This window comes from Clupea harengus, chromosome 22, assembly GCF_900700415.2.
Source record: "Clupea harengus chromosome 22, Ch_v2.0.2, whole genome shotgun sequence".
Taxonomy (NCBI): Eukaryota; Metazoa; Chordata; class Actinopteri; order Clupeiformes; family Clupeidae; genus Clupea; species Clupea harengus.
The window spans coordinates 4,458,178-4,475,636 of NC_045173.1; the positions used below are offsets into that span (position 1 = coordinate 4,458,178).

Consider the following 17,459-nt stretch of genomic DNA (forward strand, 5'->3'; position numbering starts at 1 on the left):
AGAGCTTATAATCAATCATATGATAAAATATTTAACATGGTCAACATGGACCAGATGCACAGACACCCCAGCTATGGCGCCTAATGAAAGGTGACTCATAAGAGGACGTCAGGGGGTTCCATGTGGGCTTTAGAACCCAGTCTCTCAGGTCTCTCAGCCTCTCAGCTCCCATGATCAGTGGGCAGGCCCAGCCTGGGTGAGTGGAGCAAAGCTGTGTCTGATGCAGACCCCCTTCTGAGAGCCTCACTACATTAAAGCCAATGGGAAGAGAGGGAGACAGATCAAGATCCACAGGCACCAGAGAGTCAATTATGAAAGAAATCAATGAAAATCATAAAGAAGCACTGAAGATCAATGGCATGGTGGAGAAGCACTGAAAAAAGCTTGGATTCAAAAGGAATCATCTAAAATGACGTGGACCATGTCCACAGGCCTAACTGAGAAATGACATAGCATAGCAGGGTAATAAGATGCATCAGGTGGTGGAAAAATTGGTTGGGCGAGAAAACATTTCCAATCTCAGCTAAATTCTAAATTCAATCTTGTTGCCAGCCCTGTTGCAAGCAATGTGGGTATAGCTGGACCCGGTGGGTAAAGGTAACCCAAGTTGAGGTGAGAACATAGTGTTTGTAAACCACCGGTTACCATCACTAACACTCACTGACTCCCTGTCCATAGTTAAACAATAGGCAAGGTTAGGGCAGTACAAATTTACACTTTTTTTTTAGGAAAGGTAAGGTAATTTCTACTGCTTGTCGAATTCTCGGGTCTAGTGGTCATCATGAGGAATCATCCATTTAGAGGCGAGCACACGACCGAAATACACTCAACATCGTAGTCATTTTGCATCCAGATGAGAAAATAACATGCACATCTGTTATTATCTGAAATGCCAGTCTTTGACTAAATCACAGCCCATCTGCAAATAGCTGGTTGGGTATGGTGCCTCCTGATTACTAGGAGAAAACCTGCTTTTTGCACAACACACATAATCAAGTTACCAAAAACTGTTTCTAAGAAACAGATTTAAGCTACATTAGCAAGCTCAAGTCAACATCAACATTGCATATTGATGTGGCTCAGGTATATATTGTCCATATGACACTGCTGTCAACATGGCAGTGTCATATTATTGCTTGTTTCATACCCATCATGTGCAACGGGGTATCGTCTAATTACAGGCCTTGATTCCTTGAGATCCGAATGATAAAACGGTTCACTAAAAGGCAGTTGTCAATGTCATCATTACTTTGAAGCACAGTAGCTTGCGAAACTTGTGTTTTAATGCGTTAGAACACGCTCTCTCTCCCCCCGAAGTCCGTTCTTTCCCTCAGGCGCATCACTTGCGCCCGTACAATTCACAATATAAACTAATTTGCATGGAAGGGTTCCCTTTACGTTGCCCTATAAAAGGGCTTGACACAGTAACCCATTATCTCATACAGCTAGGAAACACGAGAGGGATGGCATCCTTCAACCGGCAATTTTGACAAATACATGAATGCACGGATTAATAAATAAATAAATAGCCGTATACGGATACAATTTCATACAAGGGCCCAAAATGAGTCTACAAAAGTAGCCGTTTTCTCGAAACTGATTCAAATTTAAAAACACGTCACAACTAGGTATGAAGGAGCTAATGAGGTTAGACTACTTCAGTTCGAGACGCATTACACTAACGAGCCTTCATGTCTACTGTGATCCTCAAATAATAGCCTAATGTAAACGGTTGATCACAAATTAGTTTTCTTTGGCACACTAATTCGTACGAGACGCTTTCAACTATATCACTACGCTTAGCGTGGGAAAAATTAAGACGCCGTGGCGACTCCATCTGTGATTTCAGCTGTGTATGAGGACATTGGAGGAAGCTGAGCTGAGGCTTCCTTGAATCCGTGAGGTGCCGGTGCAACTGCATTTGTGCAATGGGCACACCGCTTTAAACAGCACTATGTAAGATTTGCAATAACGACGTCCGTGTTACCACAAACACATCTCCGTTGACATGTATGCATAAGCGCAAGAGGGAAAGGGAACTGGCAGTATTTTAGCGAATCAAAATCATTCCCAATAAACTGCAGGATCAGTGGCACGCAATCAGGAGGCTTAATGGTAATTCATCCAAAAGATAACACGGCATCGTGTATTACAAACAGTCAGAGGAGTCGAGTCCGACAGCATTAATATTCCTGCAGTGCCATTGGAATTTGCAGATGTTGCGTTGCCGCAGGTCTGCTGGTGCCCTCACAACCATTTTTTTACATCCTCAAAACTGTCAATCACGACCGAAAATAGACCACGAACTGTCAAAAGTGTGATTTTGAAATCCTACTCACTTTATAGAAGATCATCTTTAAAGTACCGTAGAACCCCATCGTTGTAATCCGGTGTGGTTGGTTTCCTTCACTGTAAATTGCTGAAGCTCAACTAGGTCTGCCTGGTAGGTACTCTCTGACAACGCGCACGGAGTGTACTTTCAGGTAGATCCGACACAGTCTCTGATGTGGACATGCTCGACCACGTCACCGGACGGACGTGCAAAGAGGAGAATCCTGTGCAGATAGCTACACCACGTATTCACCATATGTGGATCTGTTACAAATCAAACCCTCGCTGCCCGCTTCTCACTCGACTAACTGCCCTCAAAGGACATCGGTAGGGTAGGATATGAGGGGAAAGATGCCGACGAAAATGGGAAAGCTGCGCATTCAGGGAGACAGACAGAGGGAGAAAAAAAAAGATAGCGAAGGGGAGGGGTGGAGAGAGGCGAGAGAAGCGCAGGACCCTGCCCTCTTTGGTTCTTCTCCTACACTGGCTCACGCGCAGGGATCGGATTACATCGTCCCCGGCGGAGGAGAGTGAAATGGTGCAGTCCGAGATTTAACCGTGTGCGCAGCGCGTCCATTTCACCAGGGAAGTAGCGGCCGTACATTTATGGCGGTATTGCCGGAGAACGGTAAAGAGTTCAGTATGTTGAATGCAATTCACTTGTTGCCGTTCACTCTGTGGGGACGGCACCCCCTCTACGCCTCTCTTCCTAATCACTGAGCAGGTGGAATTCTGCACCCTAGATGGTACTGTTCACGCCATAACTGGGGCGCACTCATACATTGGAGCATATTACCATCACCACAACAAAACAAGAATAACAAACTTCAGCGTAGATTGCACCGTTACGTACACCAAAAATAATATAAATGCTGCTTTAAAGAGATATGGATCCAAGTAAAGTAAACAAATTGTGTGCTATACAAATAATGTGAGTCTCGGGTGCAGATCTGTAAGGATGGTGCCAATCACTGACATAAAAGTAGATGCTAGCAGACATGAATAGACTTCAAATGATGGTTTCAGTTCAAAATCATAACTAAATAGCCAGTTAGATAAACACCACAACAATCATTCTGGGCTCTTTTTGTATGGTTTATGGTGCCACAAATCAATATTTTGTGCCTTTGTCACAGTTATTTGCTTATCAGAGTACAAACCTGTTGTGACCAGTAGCTCAGACCACCTCATTCAAATACAGCCCACAAAGGAAAACAAAAACAAAAGCACTGTACAAAGAGAGCTCTTTGTTTACTTTGATCAGTTTGGACAAAGGGGAATGGGGGGCCTTGCAGCATTGTGCATGAGCACACCTGCAATTGAGTGAAAACCACCAGCCGTCCTTCGGCTTACCCGACACGTTCAGACATTTCCAGGGGAAAGGGATTGGAGACAGCCGCTCAGGGAATATGTTATTTTCATAAATAGAAAATGGATACAGCAATGATTTGAGAACCAAAGAGGCAACCTTCAATAAACAGTCAGAAACAAAAAATATGACACTACAAAATGCAGCCATTCCAGATTTTTTAAATATATTATTTCTGGCTGACTGTAATGGCCTGTCTTCAGCAGTTCCGTCAAAGCTGATCTTAATTCAAATAAAAATGTGTCCATGACTTTGTGACGGTTACACAACAATAGAAGTATTCTGCCATTTTGTACTACACATTCCAAAACTAATCACAAACAGTTTCCCAGCATTTTTAAACCACTAACAGCAGTGCATTTTGGCTGTGAGCATCAAAAGGATTTGGGCATGCAAGGACTTCTAATTCCCAACATAACAACAGGCAGCATCAGGACAGATGTCCTACAGGGTTGTGGGATGCTCTGCTAAAGCAAAGACAACAGTTGCATAATTTATCTCCTGTGCTCAAACACTTCCAGTCAGGAAGTATTTCTACTCTGCACTGTTCAGCACTGGCAAGCCTGAGTGTCTTGACACGAAACAGCATAAAATGGCTGCCCACTCTTTGCCACAGTCTTTTCCCTCTGAGGGGCAGCAGTGCGGTGTGAGTTACTGAGGAGTGGCATTGGGCGAAACAAAATTGCGCCTGTCAGAAGTTCGCCGGCCATTCCTTGACAAATGGCTGAGCAAACCTCTCCATCTGCCAAAAGCACTCCAGACCAGAGAGTCTTCAATCTGTGGAAATGAACCTGGGGGAGGGTGGGCGCACACTGGCTGCAATAAGATGTTCAGATGTGAGATGACCGTCAAGCCTTGGAAAGACATTTTCAGAGACGGACCTGACTGATCAGGTGGAGCTCAAATCAATTGTTTTGTTTTCTTTAATAGTTGTTTGTAAGAAAGTCTACACAGCTTCTTGGATGCCTTTAGCTTCTTCTCTGTATAGAAAATTAATTTAAAAAAAACAGTCCAGATTCTAAAAACATTGCTATTCAAGTGAACAGCAGTACTTTTTGTAAGATGACATCTGACATTCTCTGTGATCAATTGGTGGGTATTAGTGGCTCCAGACGGACCGACCGAGGACTTGAACTTGGGCTCCATACTCCCATCTCCATGACGCCTGCATGTAGTGAGTGTATTAAGGTTGTGAGAAGCTTTTGCAGGCCCCATAGTTTTGTGTACAGACACCTCTCCCTCCCAAACTCCTGCTCAGAACAGAGGCCCTAAACTTTACACAGCAGATAGGAATGTGAGGCATGTGAGTAGAGGGACCGGCGCTGCTTTTTGAAAAGCCCCCCCCCCCCCGCCCAGACACTTCTTTTGTGGGAAGCCTTCTGCTCCATGGTTGTGAATTAACAAGTTCCCGGCTGACAAGCTTCCCCAAACCCCTCAGAGCCAGGACACAAGGCTCCCCTTAAAACAGGTGTCTCTTCAAGGAAGGACTCATTTCATACCAGCTTATATATTTTTTTCCACTACTGCTGAAATGACAGAGGAGCTTGTCAAACTGACAGGGGCTTGCCTGTGATATGATGGATGGCCTGCAACTGTTGTGTGTTGTGGCGTGGCACTAATGAGATTGCCTTTGAGAGGGGGAAAACGTGCAGTGTTCCCTTGTGTAAGACCTCATGTTCACAGCTACACAAGGCTCATTTCGGCAGATTGAGTCAAGAGAAAACCCTCCAAACATGTTTGACATAAAGCTGTTCAATCTGCGATGAAAGCCCCTTTCAAGAGAAAATTGATGATTTCAAAGAAAATGATCACTCCTTTTCATTTCCCATTAATATTATAAAAGCCTAAATTACTCAGCCCTTTCACATCATTGCAGCTGAAATCAAAAAGGACATGCCAAGGGGTTTCAGAAACATGACAGATGTGAGCGCGCGGAAAGGCCTCGGCCAACATGCCACAAGCAAGTGATCTTGAACTGAATAGTGGCCCAACATGGGGCACTGAACTCGAAGAAGGGAATTCCTCGGAGCCAGTGAGGCATTTCTAAATCCGGCCTCGTCATTGTCTCGTCGCCAAGACAAAGATGGCGGAGCACCGTGGCCTTTTGATACATGAATGGCCGACGAGCGGGTGAAGCATGGCGCTCCGCATTCCAATCCGGCAGATGACATTCACCTTAATGAATGCACCCGCGGACCGCAGACGCCCCGAGGCACAAAGATGCCATCTGCTCACACGCGGTCCCGATTAACACTCGGAATTCACCCCTCTTTTCCACAATAACTCAGATGGCAGTTGGCAATCTGCATCACTACTCGGAGGGCAGAGAACAGTATTGGGACCTGGTGCCTTTGAAACGTTGCATGGTCTCTTTGGTGCCTTTGAAACGTTGCATGGTCTCATTGGTGCCTTTGAAACGTTGCATGGTCTCTTTTCGAGGGCAGGCACAAATGGGGCAACCTAAGCCAACTCATCGGTCATGTTATCAAAACAACCAAAAAAAGAGAGTGAAATGTACTGATTAGTTTTTCTTATTATTATTTTTTTTTTTACAGAATACAATACGTGAAATCACTTGGCTGATTGAAGGAGTTTATAAGAGGGAGAGCCACAGGCTCTTCGTCCAGAACAAATGAGCCATTAAACACCACAGGCTAGTGCTTTCACAGACACATTTAAGAGAGAAGCAGAGAGAAAGTCTCAAATTGCCTGTGTATTAAGGTAGTCGATTTTTTTTATGGTTTAGGAAATAATGGACACCCAGCGTATCTTACTATCAAACCAACGATTGGACCAACTGTCTTATCTCACTATCAAACCAACGATTGGACCAACTGTCTTTCACTTCTTAATGCTCCAAGTTCCATTTAGTGTAGGTTTGTAGGGTCTGTGGGGACAATGCATCACTGAACTGAACACAATTGCACTCCCACACTAATCCAAACATGATAAAGCTGTAATAAGCCACAAAACTAATTCTGGCATTTATTTGTTGCTCACTGCAGCTGAATTTAATTAGGAGATGTTTTATATCTCTGCGTAGAGTCTGGGAAGGTCACATTTTATGACAACACTGGGAAGCTCTTTCATCTCCACAGAATATCACCATGGCCTCCCTTCACTGAAGCAGCTGACTAAGTCTGAAATGACAATAAATGGGGCAGATATGACAATTCCTTACCATATTATATTTAACAGAGCAGTAGGCTGATACATGTTGTTGCTCACCGCTGACTGGCAATTAGAGAGAAAACAGTACTAGGCCACTGAATCCACAAACTTAACAATCCATAAAAGAGTGGGCTGGGAGGTTCAAGGCCTCAGGAGCACAGTGCTGCACTGACATCAGGGGCCTCAGGAGCACAGTGCTGCACTGACATCAGGGGCCTCAGGAGCACAGTGCTGCACTGACATCAGGGACCCCAAGATCTCAGGAGCACAGTGCTGCACTGACATCAGGGGCCTCAGGAGCACAGTGCTGCACTGACATCAGGGGCCTCAGGAGCACAGTGCTGCACTGACATCAGGGACCCCAAGACCTCAGGAGCACAGTGCTGCACTGACATCAGGGACCCCAAGACCTCAGGAGCACTGTGCTGCACTGACATCAGGGGCCTCAGGAGCACAGTGCTGCACTGACATCAGGGACCCCAAGGCCTCTGTCCTGGGCAAAGATGGGAGTTCTAGGGTCTGTGGTTTTTTTATACTCCTGCCGAGGAAACAACAAAAGGTGAACGACCTCCAGCGAGCCAAACAAATGCAATCTGTGCGCAGGGAGCAGGTGAAAGACAGAATCTGAAAGAGGGTCAAAGTGTCTCCCCTTTCCCAACCCTCTGCCACGCTATGAGAGGCTATTTCCTTCAAAAGCACAGAGACCTTTACAGGGACAAATTCAGAGGAATACACGCCTGCCCCCGTGCCTTTATGCATTTCACCCGGAGCGATTTCTGAACCATAAAGATTCAACCATCAAGGATAGACGAAAGGAAAGTCCCAGAGGAAGTTAAACGCCGGGCATGCTACAGAGTAAACAGCCGGATCGGTGAGACCAATCAGGTCAGCCTTGATGCCAGCATTACCAAAGGGGCCAATTTAATCAACACCAACATTAAACGTGTTATTAAAATGCTGGGCGAAGTTGCAATGAAAAATACTTAATTGTAAAAATCCATCATCTCTCATTATTCTAGTATGAGGCTAAATCACAAGAGGATATGGCCTGACAAGGTTAGCCTTGGTCAGTGATAAAATTGCTCAGAAACACACAAACTCTTTCAATTATCTTAAATCTATACAGCAGGTTTACAGCACAACACATGGGTTGGGATTTGAATGTGCTTATTTTCTGCTGAAAGCAGCTGTTAGATTATTGTATGTCGTCTGACCCCAGATCAGGGGCAGGTGATTAACCCCTGATAGCCGTTCACATAACCTACAGCCCTACAGACCAAACTCTCCTTACACAGCAGTACTCCCAGGGCAGTCATGCATGAAAAACATCTGTGCGCTTTCAACTCTCTTGCCTCTGGCTCAAAAGGCAAGAGCGTAGTAGGAATGGCTATCATTACCAATCACTCCCATTACAGATGTCTTTGAGCTGGATGTGCTGACTCAGGACGTCCATGTGAGCCGCGTGTAAGAACGGCTGAGTGCTCACATCTCCATCTTGAGACGAGAGAGAGAGAGAGAGAGAGAGAGGTAGATGGTGCCACCATGGCAGGGCCGGTCGTTTCCTCCCGGTTGAGGCCAATCTTATTATGCGCTGACCTTTCCCGCTGCGTTTCAGTGACGCACTTCGCTGAGTGGCTGCTCCGTCGCGTTCGGAATGCGGGACCGCAGCGCACACAGGCGCCCACACACTCACGCTCAGCAGAAGACGAGCGCCACACTCCGTTAAAAATAGCCTCAAATTACAGCCCCGCTGCTCCGCTAACAATACAGTAATATGCATTCTCATGGATGTGGGGGCAGATGAGGGGAGGGAAGGAGGCGCTGGGAGGCTGGAGACAGAGGGTCGCTGGGCAACACAGGGGATTAGAGGACAACTCTGTTCCTCTCGGAGACAGGTCTCCCAGAAATATGATGAAAAAGAAAGCAAGCCTTCGTGCTAACCACCAAAATTACACTGCTTATTATACACTTCTGCTGTTCTTTTCTGGTCTTTCTGAATTTGCAAAACAACGTAAAAACACAGACCCTACACTTTCACCGTCTTCCGCATTCTGTGACATGCAATGAAATCTCCAAGGATATGAGGTCCTGTGAGACCCTGTGGTGGATCTGGAGTGCATCGGGAGACAGTTGGTTGGGATGAGATGAGGACAGATGAGGGTGTGCTTTAGTTTAGTGTTCTCGGAGACGAGTTCAGATGGGAGTTGGAAAAGTAATTTGGTGGAAAGGGAATATCCAGTCGCCTTTTCCCCCCCCCTTTACTGACTCCCTGCTCCTTTTCTCCTTTAGATTGGACTATGATCCATGGAGGGGGGGGCAGGTGAGCTTGACGGATGTTCTAAGGTACAGGAAATGGAGGTGGCTATCCTCACCGCTTGGCTGGGTGCTGTGTGCCGGCGTGGACATTTGGAACACAGGATGTTGATCAATTCTCCCACACAGGGATGAGCAATCTCTTCTCCAGTAGTCAGTAAGAGTAGAGGATGGTTGGAATGTCTGAGCACTGTGTTTTTGAATGAACATATAATGGGAATGAGGGAGGCCCTTTCAATAAAAACTGGATTATCTTAGTGATGCTAGAGATCAGGGGGGTATTTTTGGGGTTATTTAGTGTTCATTCTAGTCACACTGATTCTTCTCATAGTCGTTCCTGAACTCCAGGAAGTGTAGCTTTTTTGGCCTTAATTTGACATTGGGTATTTAAAAGATAATATGCATGTCTGGTGTGGTGTCACAATCATTTGAGCGCAGTGAACAGACATGAACACACCATGAGTACCCATGAAACAAACAACTCAAGAGGGACCAAAAACAGAGAAAAAGAACATAAATCCTATTTGGTCGTCAATGGTAGCTGATGTAACCCAACAGCAATGAAATCGATGTATGTTTTATAAGACGCAATAACAAGCTCAAAAACTCCCTCTGTGTGTGTGTGTGTGTGTGTGTGTGTGTGTGTGTGTGTGTGTGTGTGTGTGTATACACACATGCGTTTGGATTTCCCCCATCCGTCCACACTCTTGTATTCCCAATTGTTTGGTTGTTGAAACACGTGCTCAGAGAGCAGCACCTTGCTGCCTTCCTGCATGGGTGCACCAGTTGCAGTTTTAAATGCTCTCCAGGGACCACACCCGCCCTCCTGCCTCTTCAAGTTCACTTCAGTGCAAGCCTAACACACAGTTCATATAGGTTGCCTTGGCAGTGACACACCTATGGTCCATCCTCAGCCCTGAACCTTGTTCCAATCCGTATGCATCAGCTAGGCTTGCAGCTAGGATTTTAAGAATTTATTTGACTGGACACATTTAAAACTCACTGGTCAACTTTCAATAACAGTCTGTTACAAACATAAATATAACGTACACCTAGGTTGACGAAAAAGAATGACACCGACTTCAAGTCATTTTGACTATTTAATGAACAGTAACGATTAGGCTAAGGAAAACGAACAGTAACGATAGAGTGAAACATTAGCAGCTAAAATGTAGGCATCAAATGTAGCCTCTAAGCTACTGCGTAACATTTTATGTTCTCCTTTATTTCATTGCAAAGTCCTCGGCTGCTGACTTCAAATCAAACACGTCAAATGTGTCTTTGCAGCTTGCGATGTGCATCAGCTGCGTCACTCTCTCCTCCACCAGGCAACTTCACAGCACCGCCTTGATTCCATCCTGCAGAGTGAAGCCCCTCTCTGCTGGCACGCTCCACACGGGCAGAACACAGGCAATTTTAGCCAGTGTAGCCCAGTGGAGGTACAGCTCACTGAACTCATAAATAAGCACTTTGCAACTGGTTTGGGAAAGTTACACCCCCATAACCCTGGAGCGCCGTCACCAGTGCCACTACATCTCGACATGCACGCTTGGCATCAATGAGAGGGGCGGCTGCTAAAGGAGAAGTCACACCCTTTTTGGGGGAAAAGTACTGTAGGCTGTTTTGCTGTAAAAACTCAACTGTCCTGTTTAGATATAGCCTATGTATGAGCAATATCAGCAGATATTTAAAAAGGTTTTTAAATCGATTGTTTTTTAATCAATTTTACCAGGCAAAAAGCAGCAATTAGTGGCTAATGGAAACTCTGGTGTGCATATAACACTCTACAGACAACTGAAATCACTGTAATTGAGTACACACAGGCCAAATGAAAAGAGGAATTAATCTGGAGAGAAGCAGCCTTGGACTCCCTTCAAGGGTACAAACAGACAAATCGTAAGTGCAACCTCTTCCACTTGGTTACGTGTCAAGCCTCAGGGCTGGTGAAGCCGGCTAGGAAAAACAGCCCAGAGCAAAATTACTCCCCCCTCAACGAGATGCCGAGGTAGCCCATGTTGGGAGAACCCTGTCATAAACAGGTCATTAACAGGCCTCATCATAACCCCAGGGAGACATGGTGTGTGGAGGACACTTAACCTTTGTGTTCTGTGCTTAGCCACTCTGGTCTGGAGGCCTGGCCCACACGCCCAAGGCATGCAGAATCAGCGCCATGGACACGGGCCCCTTCAGGCTTGCCCAGGGCAGGCGAAAGTTTCACACTACAGCCCAGAGTCCTTCACCGTGTTTTGCTAGTCAACAAGTTTGACCTGGCCTGAAAACAACAACTTTCACTCATTCACTCCATAGTCCACAGTATTTCTCAAGCCAACTCCTACATGAATTATACATTCTCAACATTGCCATTGCATCACAAAATTGATTATATAAACCTTTCTGTAACAGTCCAAAGCATGTACATCTCTCTCACTCTCCTAGCACCTGGAGAGGGAAGAAGAAATGAAGTGATGAGCTGGATACAGGCTGGGTAGTGTCTTAGGGGAGGAGAGCAGATGGACTGATACCGGTTTCATTAAAGAGCTGCGACGTCCATCAGGCACAAACCCCATTCATTCTCTGGGTCACTCCTTTGCATGGCTGCTGCAGGGATGCCCGACCTGACTGCATGATATATATATATATATGCTAGGGCTGCATAAAACAGGGAGGAAGAGAGGATGACACTACAGGAGCAGAGGAGTGGAAAATAATAGGGTGGAATAAAGAGAAAGGAGACGCTGTAAAATGAGAGGACGAGAACGGGAGTGCAAGAGTGCTGACACGTCAGTCAAGCCAGAAACGATCCCTGCTGGCAGGAGAGAGAGAGAGAGAGAGAGAGAGAGAGAGAGAGAGAGAGAGAGAGAGAGAGAGAGAGAGGAGTAGTGCATTCTATTATAATATCACTGCTTTGAGTGGGTGTGGAAAGTATGAGAGGGATGGACAAAGAAAGTGTGTCTGTCTGTGTGGGAGACAGACAGAACTAGATAAGAAGGCAAAGTGGAGGGAGAGAGATAAAAACAGGGAACATCCGTGTTCAGGATGGCTAAAACTGACTGCCTGTGGGGGCTGAACCTGAAGCCTTCAGCTCCCCTGCAAGCACAGAGCCAAGCAGCCTGAGTGTGCAGAGGCCGACGGACTATGTTCTGCTTGCCTAATTTGGGGAGGTAAACATGCAGACTCCCCGGGATATGGGAACCAGCTGGAGGAATGTGATGAAGACAGTCCTTGCAGTGATGGAGTGCTCAACTGTGGGAGGGGGGACCATACTGAAGACTGAAGGGTGGGGTGGGGGGAACCATAAGAACCTACTATATTGACATACACACACACACACACACACACACACACACACACACACACACACACACACACAGTATGGTTAATATCCGATTTGGACAGCTTGATCCAAGTGAGCGAGCAGCAGGGGGTCTGGGGGGGGAAGTCCCATCATATTGCGAGGGCCTCTGGATGCAGTGCAGGGTTAACCTCCACCTAGAAGCAGGGACCTCACATGTGTATGTGTGTGTGTGTGTGTGTGTGTGTGTGTGTGTGTGTGGACAAGAGAACAAGGACATCCGGCACAGGAAACAAGCACTCGACACTCGAGCAGGAACCCTGTGCCATGAACATATATGCTCTTCTTTTCAGGAAGTTCGTTAAAAGGCTTTTTATTATATGAACAGCTTGATAAACATGGTAGCCAAAAAAAAGTTTCCAAAGTTTTAACACAGTTTTCAGTTGGGTGGAGAGGTTGATCATCAGCGCCAAGGACAACAAGAAGCAGAATCTACACGAACACTCCCCCAACTGCATTATTCAACAGGGCAATCTAGCAGTCATCAATTATACATAGATGAAAGTGGAAGTAGGAAGTTAAGAGCTCATGTATAGTTGAAGAGCTGTGGGGTGGGGTGTGACGTGCCACCTGCTTTCTAAACGGATGTCCTTAGGGACACGTGGGCTTGTACCCACTTCAGCACACATCACTTCACCTGAGCACACCCGCTCTCTCCACCACACACACACACACACACACCCGCTCTCTCCACTCCACACCACACCACACCACACACACACACACACACACACACACTCTCTCCACCACACACACCCACACACACCCCCCCGCTCTCTCCACCACACATACACACCCGCTCTCTCCACCACACACACACACACACACACACACACACCCGCTCTCTCCACCACACACACACACACACACACACACACCCACCCGCTCTCTCCACCACACACACACACACACACACACGTCCAAAAACACAATTTGCACAAGGCGTTTTAGAGACTGACATGAAATCGTTTGGCCATTTCTATACCCAAGATAGACCCTTATTTTTCCTTTGATAGTGGTGCCCCTGAGCCTTAGTTCCAAGAGGGTCATTATTCTCTGAAGAGGCCCGTGTGAAACTTCATTTCTCCCTCATGGACATGCTGTTGAATAAGTGACCAGAGAACTGCACTGTTCATTTCGCAGTAGACAGGTGCAAAAGACAAAATAGGAACAGAAAAGCAAAAAGTAGTCGCTCCGAAAAAGCCCCACAATTGCTGGGAGATAATGAAATGCTCACACTGTTGTAAGGGCGCTATTTTGTTCCCTACTCTTCAAAAAAACGTGCCTAGACTGAAAACGCTCTGGTTTCTCTCAATCACCTGTCAGTCTTTCAGATTCCCAACTGCTCTTATCTGTTAAGCCTAATTCTCCATTTTAAAGGTCAAGGACTCTGTATTGACTACTAAGCACGACAAAATGCCGTGTCGCAGCCATTCCAAATGTGCCATTCCACTCTGGAAATGTCAGGTTTGGGAGTAATGGCTGGAACCACGTGTTTGATCTCGCCACCAAGAACTGCAAAATGTAGATTCATATGTCACCAGAGGACATAAAGGTTGTTCACATTATAATCCCACCCGTACAAATACCTTTTGATACCCGTACGTGTCTTTGTGATGTTCCACCTGGTGCACTCTTTCCGACTGTTGAGAAAGATTCATATCATTACGTGCTGCTCCACCACACAAAGTGCCTTAGGAACTTGGAAACTTTGCATACTTCTCCAAAGCAAGAACCTGGGTTCTACATGAACTGTTGATCATTAGTCAAAGAGGAGTTTGACAAAATAACAGAAAATGCCTGTGTGCTATCTTTAAAACTGGCAGCAGATCGCAGGACAAAACTACAACAAACCAACGGAGGACACTGACGAGATGCTGAACACACATCAGGGGTTTTGCAAAGCCATGCTGGCCATAGTTTAAAAGAAAGGCAATAGTAAACGACTATGACAAAAACAAGTAAATGTTCAATGAATGAATTTGTCCATTCACACAAAACAAGTGAAATCAACCCGTTGCTACTGACTGACATGTGTTGCCTTGGTGCACCAACCGGGTCCAGGCTGCTCTATAAATAAGCCACTCTGGGCTTTCTAATGATACTCCACGTCACTGTATATTAACACGGTGGGGAGCCTGGGCTACTGCTGGGGACCCGTCTGCTGTGCAGCTCACAGCTGATATTGCACCATTTTGGTTTGGGTTTTGTTTAGTAACTTTCTGCGGCTTTCAGCTTTTTTATAAGCCTGGGGTAGCCATGGGGACATGCCTCATCGCTGAATACGCTCAAGTCAGGGCCAGATTTAGCAGTGACCTCTGCAGAGAGATTGCAGGGTGGGGAGAGGAGGTGGAGAGAGAGAGAGAGAGAGAGAGAGAGAGAGGGGAGAGAGAGAGAGAGAGATCGAGAGAGAGAGAGGGGGAGGGAGAGAGAGCAAGATCGAGAGAGAGAGAGAGAGGGGGAGGGAGAGAGAGAGAGATCGAGAGAGAGAGAGAGAGAGAGAGAGAGGGGAGAGAGAGAGAGAGAGAGAGAGAGCGAAAGAGAGATCCCTGTGGTGGCTCAGTCCTGGCATAGGTACATGTGACTCTGCACAGATGCATCCCTGCTTGTGGTGGAGTCTGTGAGCACTGGTGCACAGGTCATTCCCAGAGGGAAGGAGGAAATGAGATGCTGATCACACAGTTTTCAAATAAGGCCACCTCTCGCACGCATTAGTGAAGCCACAGCATATGGACATATCTCTCATGGCCTCTGCGTCATGGACTATATGACAGTTTCTTACACACTGAAGATGAGTTCACTATCTGCTTTGCCCTGGCTGCAGTTATATGGAATCAGAAATAGGCATGACATTGGACTTGGGAATCATGCAAAAGAATTGCGAATGGTAATAACTGAGTTCAGGCCTTGTGCTAAATCTCATCACTCTAATTAGACACTAGCTCTGCAGGTGTTAATCATTTGAATCCAGGCAGAGCAAAATCTCAGTATACTTGGCAAGTAATCAAGAAAGCTGATAATGAGAACTAAAAGGACAAGTGTGTAAACAACCAAAAAAAAGAACTCAACTGTTTTTGTTTGTTTCAGTAGAGAAAGAAATCCAGGCGTGTCTACACTCAAACCCAGTGACTAAGGCAAAACCAGGCTCTGACTCACGGGAAACACACTCACTCCCACAAGGACAAACCCTCCCTGCACCTCCTCTCCATGTAGGAGCAGTATTCCAGGCCTCCATGTCTTCACCTTAGTCATTCTAAACTACAGGGCTGAACCATACGGAGATCAACATTCCAGTCCTCAGACACATTATAAATACAGGCGCCAGTGTTTTAGGATAATTTCCTACCGACAGTAGCTTTTTCCTCCCTCCCCCCGCAGCATGGGGAGAGAGAGAGATGAACACCCTTTCTGCACCTTGTGCGCCAGCTGGCCATGTTCCTCAGTAAATGAGATACAGGGAGCCCAGGCGCACCGTGAGGCTGGAATGGCTTCCCAAAAATAGACATTCCTCAGCAGACTGCTAGTCTTGTGTGCAGGCCACAACGCCAGGCCATGTTCTGAGGGAGCACTCTGTGGTTTCCTCCCGGTAGCCACACCATCCTTCACAGGCAGCGTGGGCCTTCAGGGGGCGAGTCAGGTGGAAAGGGTGAAGAGAGGGAGAGAGAGAGAGAGAGAGAGAGAGAGAGAGAGAGAGAGAGAGAAAGAAATGGAAAGGGAGAGAGACAGAGAAAGAGAGAGAGAGAGAGAGAGAGAGAGAGAGAAAGAAATGGAAAGGGAGAGAGACAGAGAAAGAGAGAGAGAGAGAGAGAGAGAGAGAGAGAGAGAGAGAGAGAAACAAGAGAGAAGGGTAACAACTCAAAACATTATAGCCATAGAACTGTAGGTCTTCATCACTTTCACTTTCCTGAAGCTCAATGTTTTAGCCTTGACAGTTAAAACAGTTAGTCTGTGTAAGCGGTCCTCACACAGTATAAATACAGCCCCAGAAAACATCCTCACAGAAGCTACCGGGAGCGATTGCTTTCTATTGCAGCAAATCACTGAGGCCCATCCCAGTTTCATCAGGAGCCACACAGATTGCTACCAAGTCCCACAGCAATCAAAGCCAGAATGCTTCGCTCAGGCCCTTCAGATAAAGCACCGGTGTATCAGTCAGCCTTGACCGACTCCTCCACGGGGGCATGCCACATGATCTCACAAAGAGCGCCCCCATAACACACCCTGTGATTGGCTGTGCAGCTCCAGCTCTGGAGCCCATTGGCCAGGTTCAGGGGGGTTGCTGGAGCAGCGCCTGAGCTGGGGGTCTGAGTTGTTGTCTCTGGAGCCCAGAGTAGGGGCCAGCTGTATGGAAATTAGACCCACAAGCTGCACTGTCACACAAGGACCGCCCTGGCAGGACTTGGAACAAGGACCCCCTCTTAGTAGACTGCTCGAGGCATGAACCTGGCAGATTAGCCATTCAGGAAGCAAACAAGGCCTCTGCATAGACAACCCCTCCGCCCCTGAACACAACAAAACCAGGGGGGTGGACTGAGACGCACACGCTAGAGTAGGAAAAGCACATGCCTGGAGAACAGCAGGATTCTTCTTTCTGAAGAGAGTTTGTGTAAGAGAGCTGCTGCTGGCCAACTTAAGCCTTTTTTACTCCACAACCACATACACACACCCACCCACCCACAGAAACACTAGGGACAATAATAGTGAAAGTTCGTCTCACACCTCTCACTAGCATCTCTTTCCCTGATGGCAGAGCGAATCTCGGGCTCTGGGAGGTCAGAGCTAGAAGCCACAGCGGTCTAGGGTGGAGGCTGAGAGGTGATTTGAGATTTGACTTTGGCATGTGTGGAAGTTGTGTCCCTGTGTGATCCCTGTGTGATCCCTGCTCAGGCACACGATGCTGGGTGAAAGGGTGGCAATACAAGC

The 17,459-nt window shown here is 46.7% G+C and overlaps 1 protein-coding gene across 9 annotated transcripts in view; it reads right to left on the reverse strand.

The window, feature by feature from the left end:
* Window positions 1-17,459, reverse strand: part of fbxw7 (F-box and WD repeat domain containing 7) — a 133,399-nt gene that overhangs the window by 21,791 nt on the left and 94,149 nt on the right. The window contains exon 1 of one of the 9 annotated variants that reach the window (XM_031559328.2): window positions 2,340-3,413. The exons of 7 other annotated variants lie outside the window; for them this stretch is intronic. In XM_031559328.2, the coding sequence (XP_031415188.1) occupies window positions 2,340-2,378 (39 nt within the window). In that variant the 5' untranslated portion in view covers window positions 2,379-3,413. Of the gene's footprint in view, window positions 1-2,339; window positions 3,414-17,459 lie in introns of those variants that run through there. One more of the 9 variants, XM_031559330.2, reaches the window with a different exon arrangement.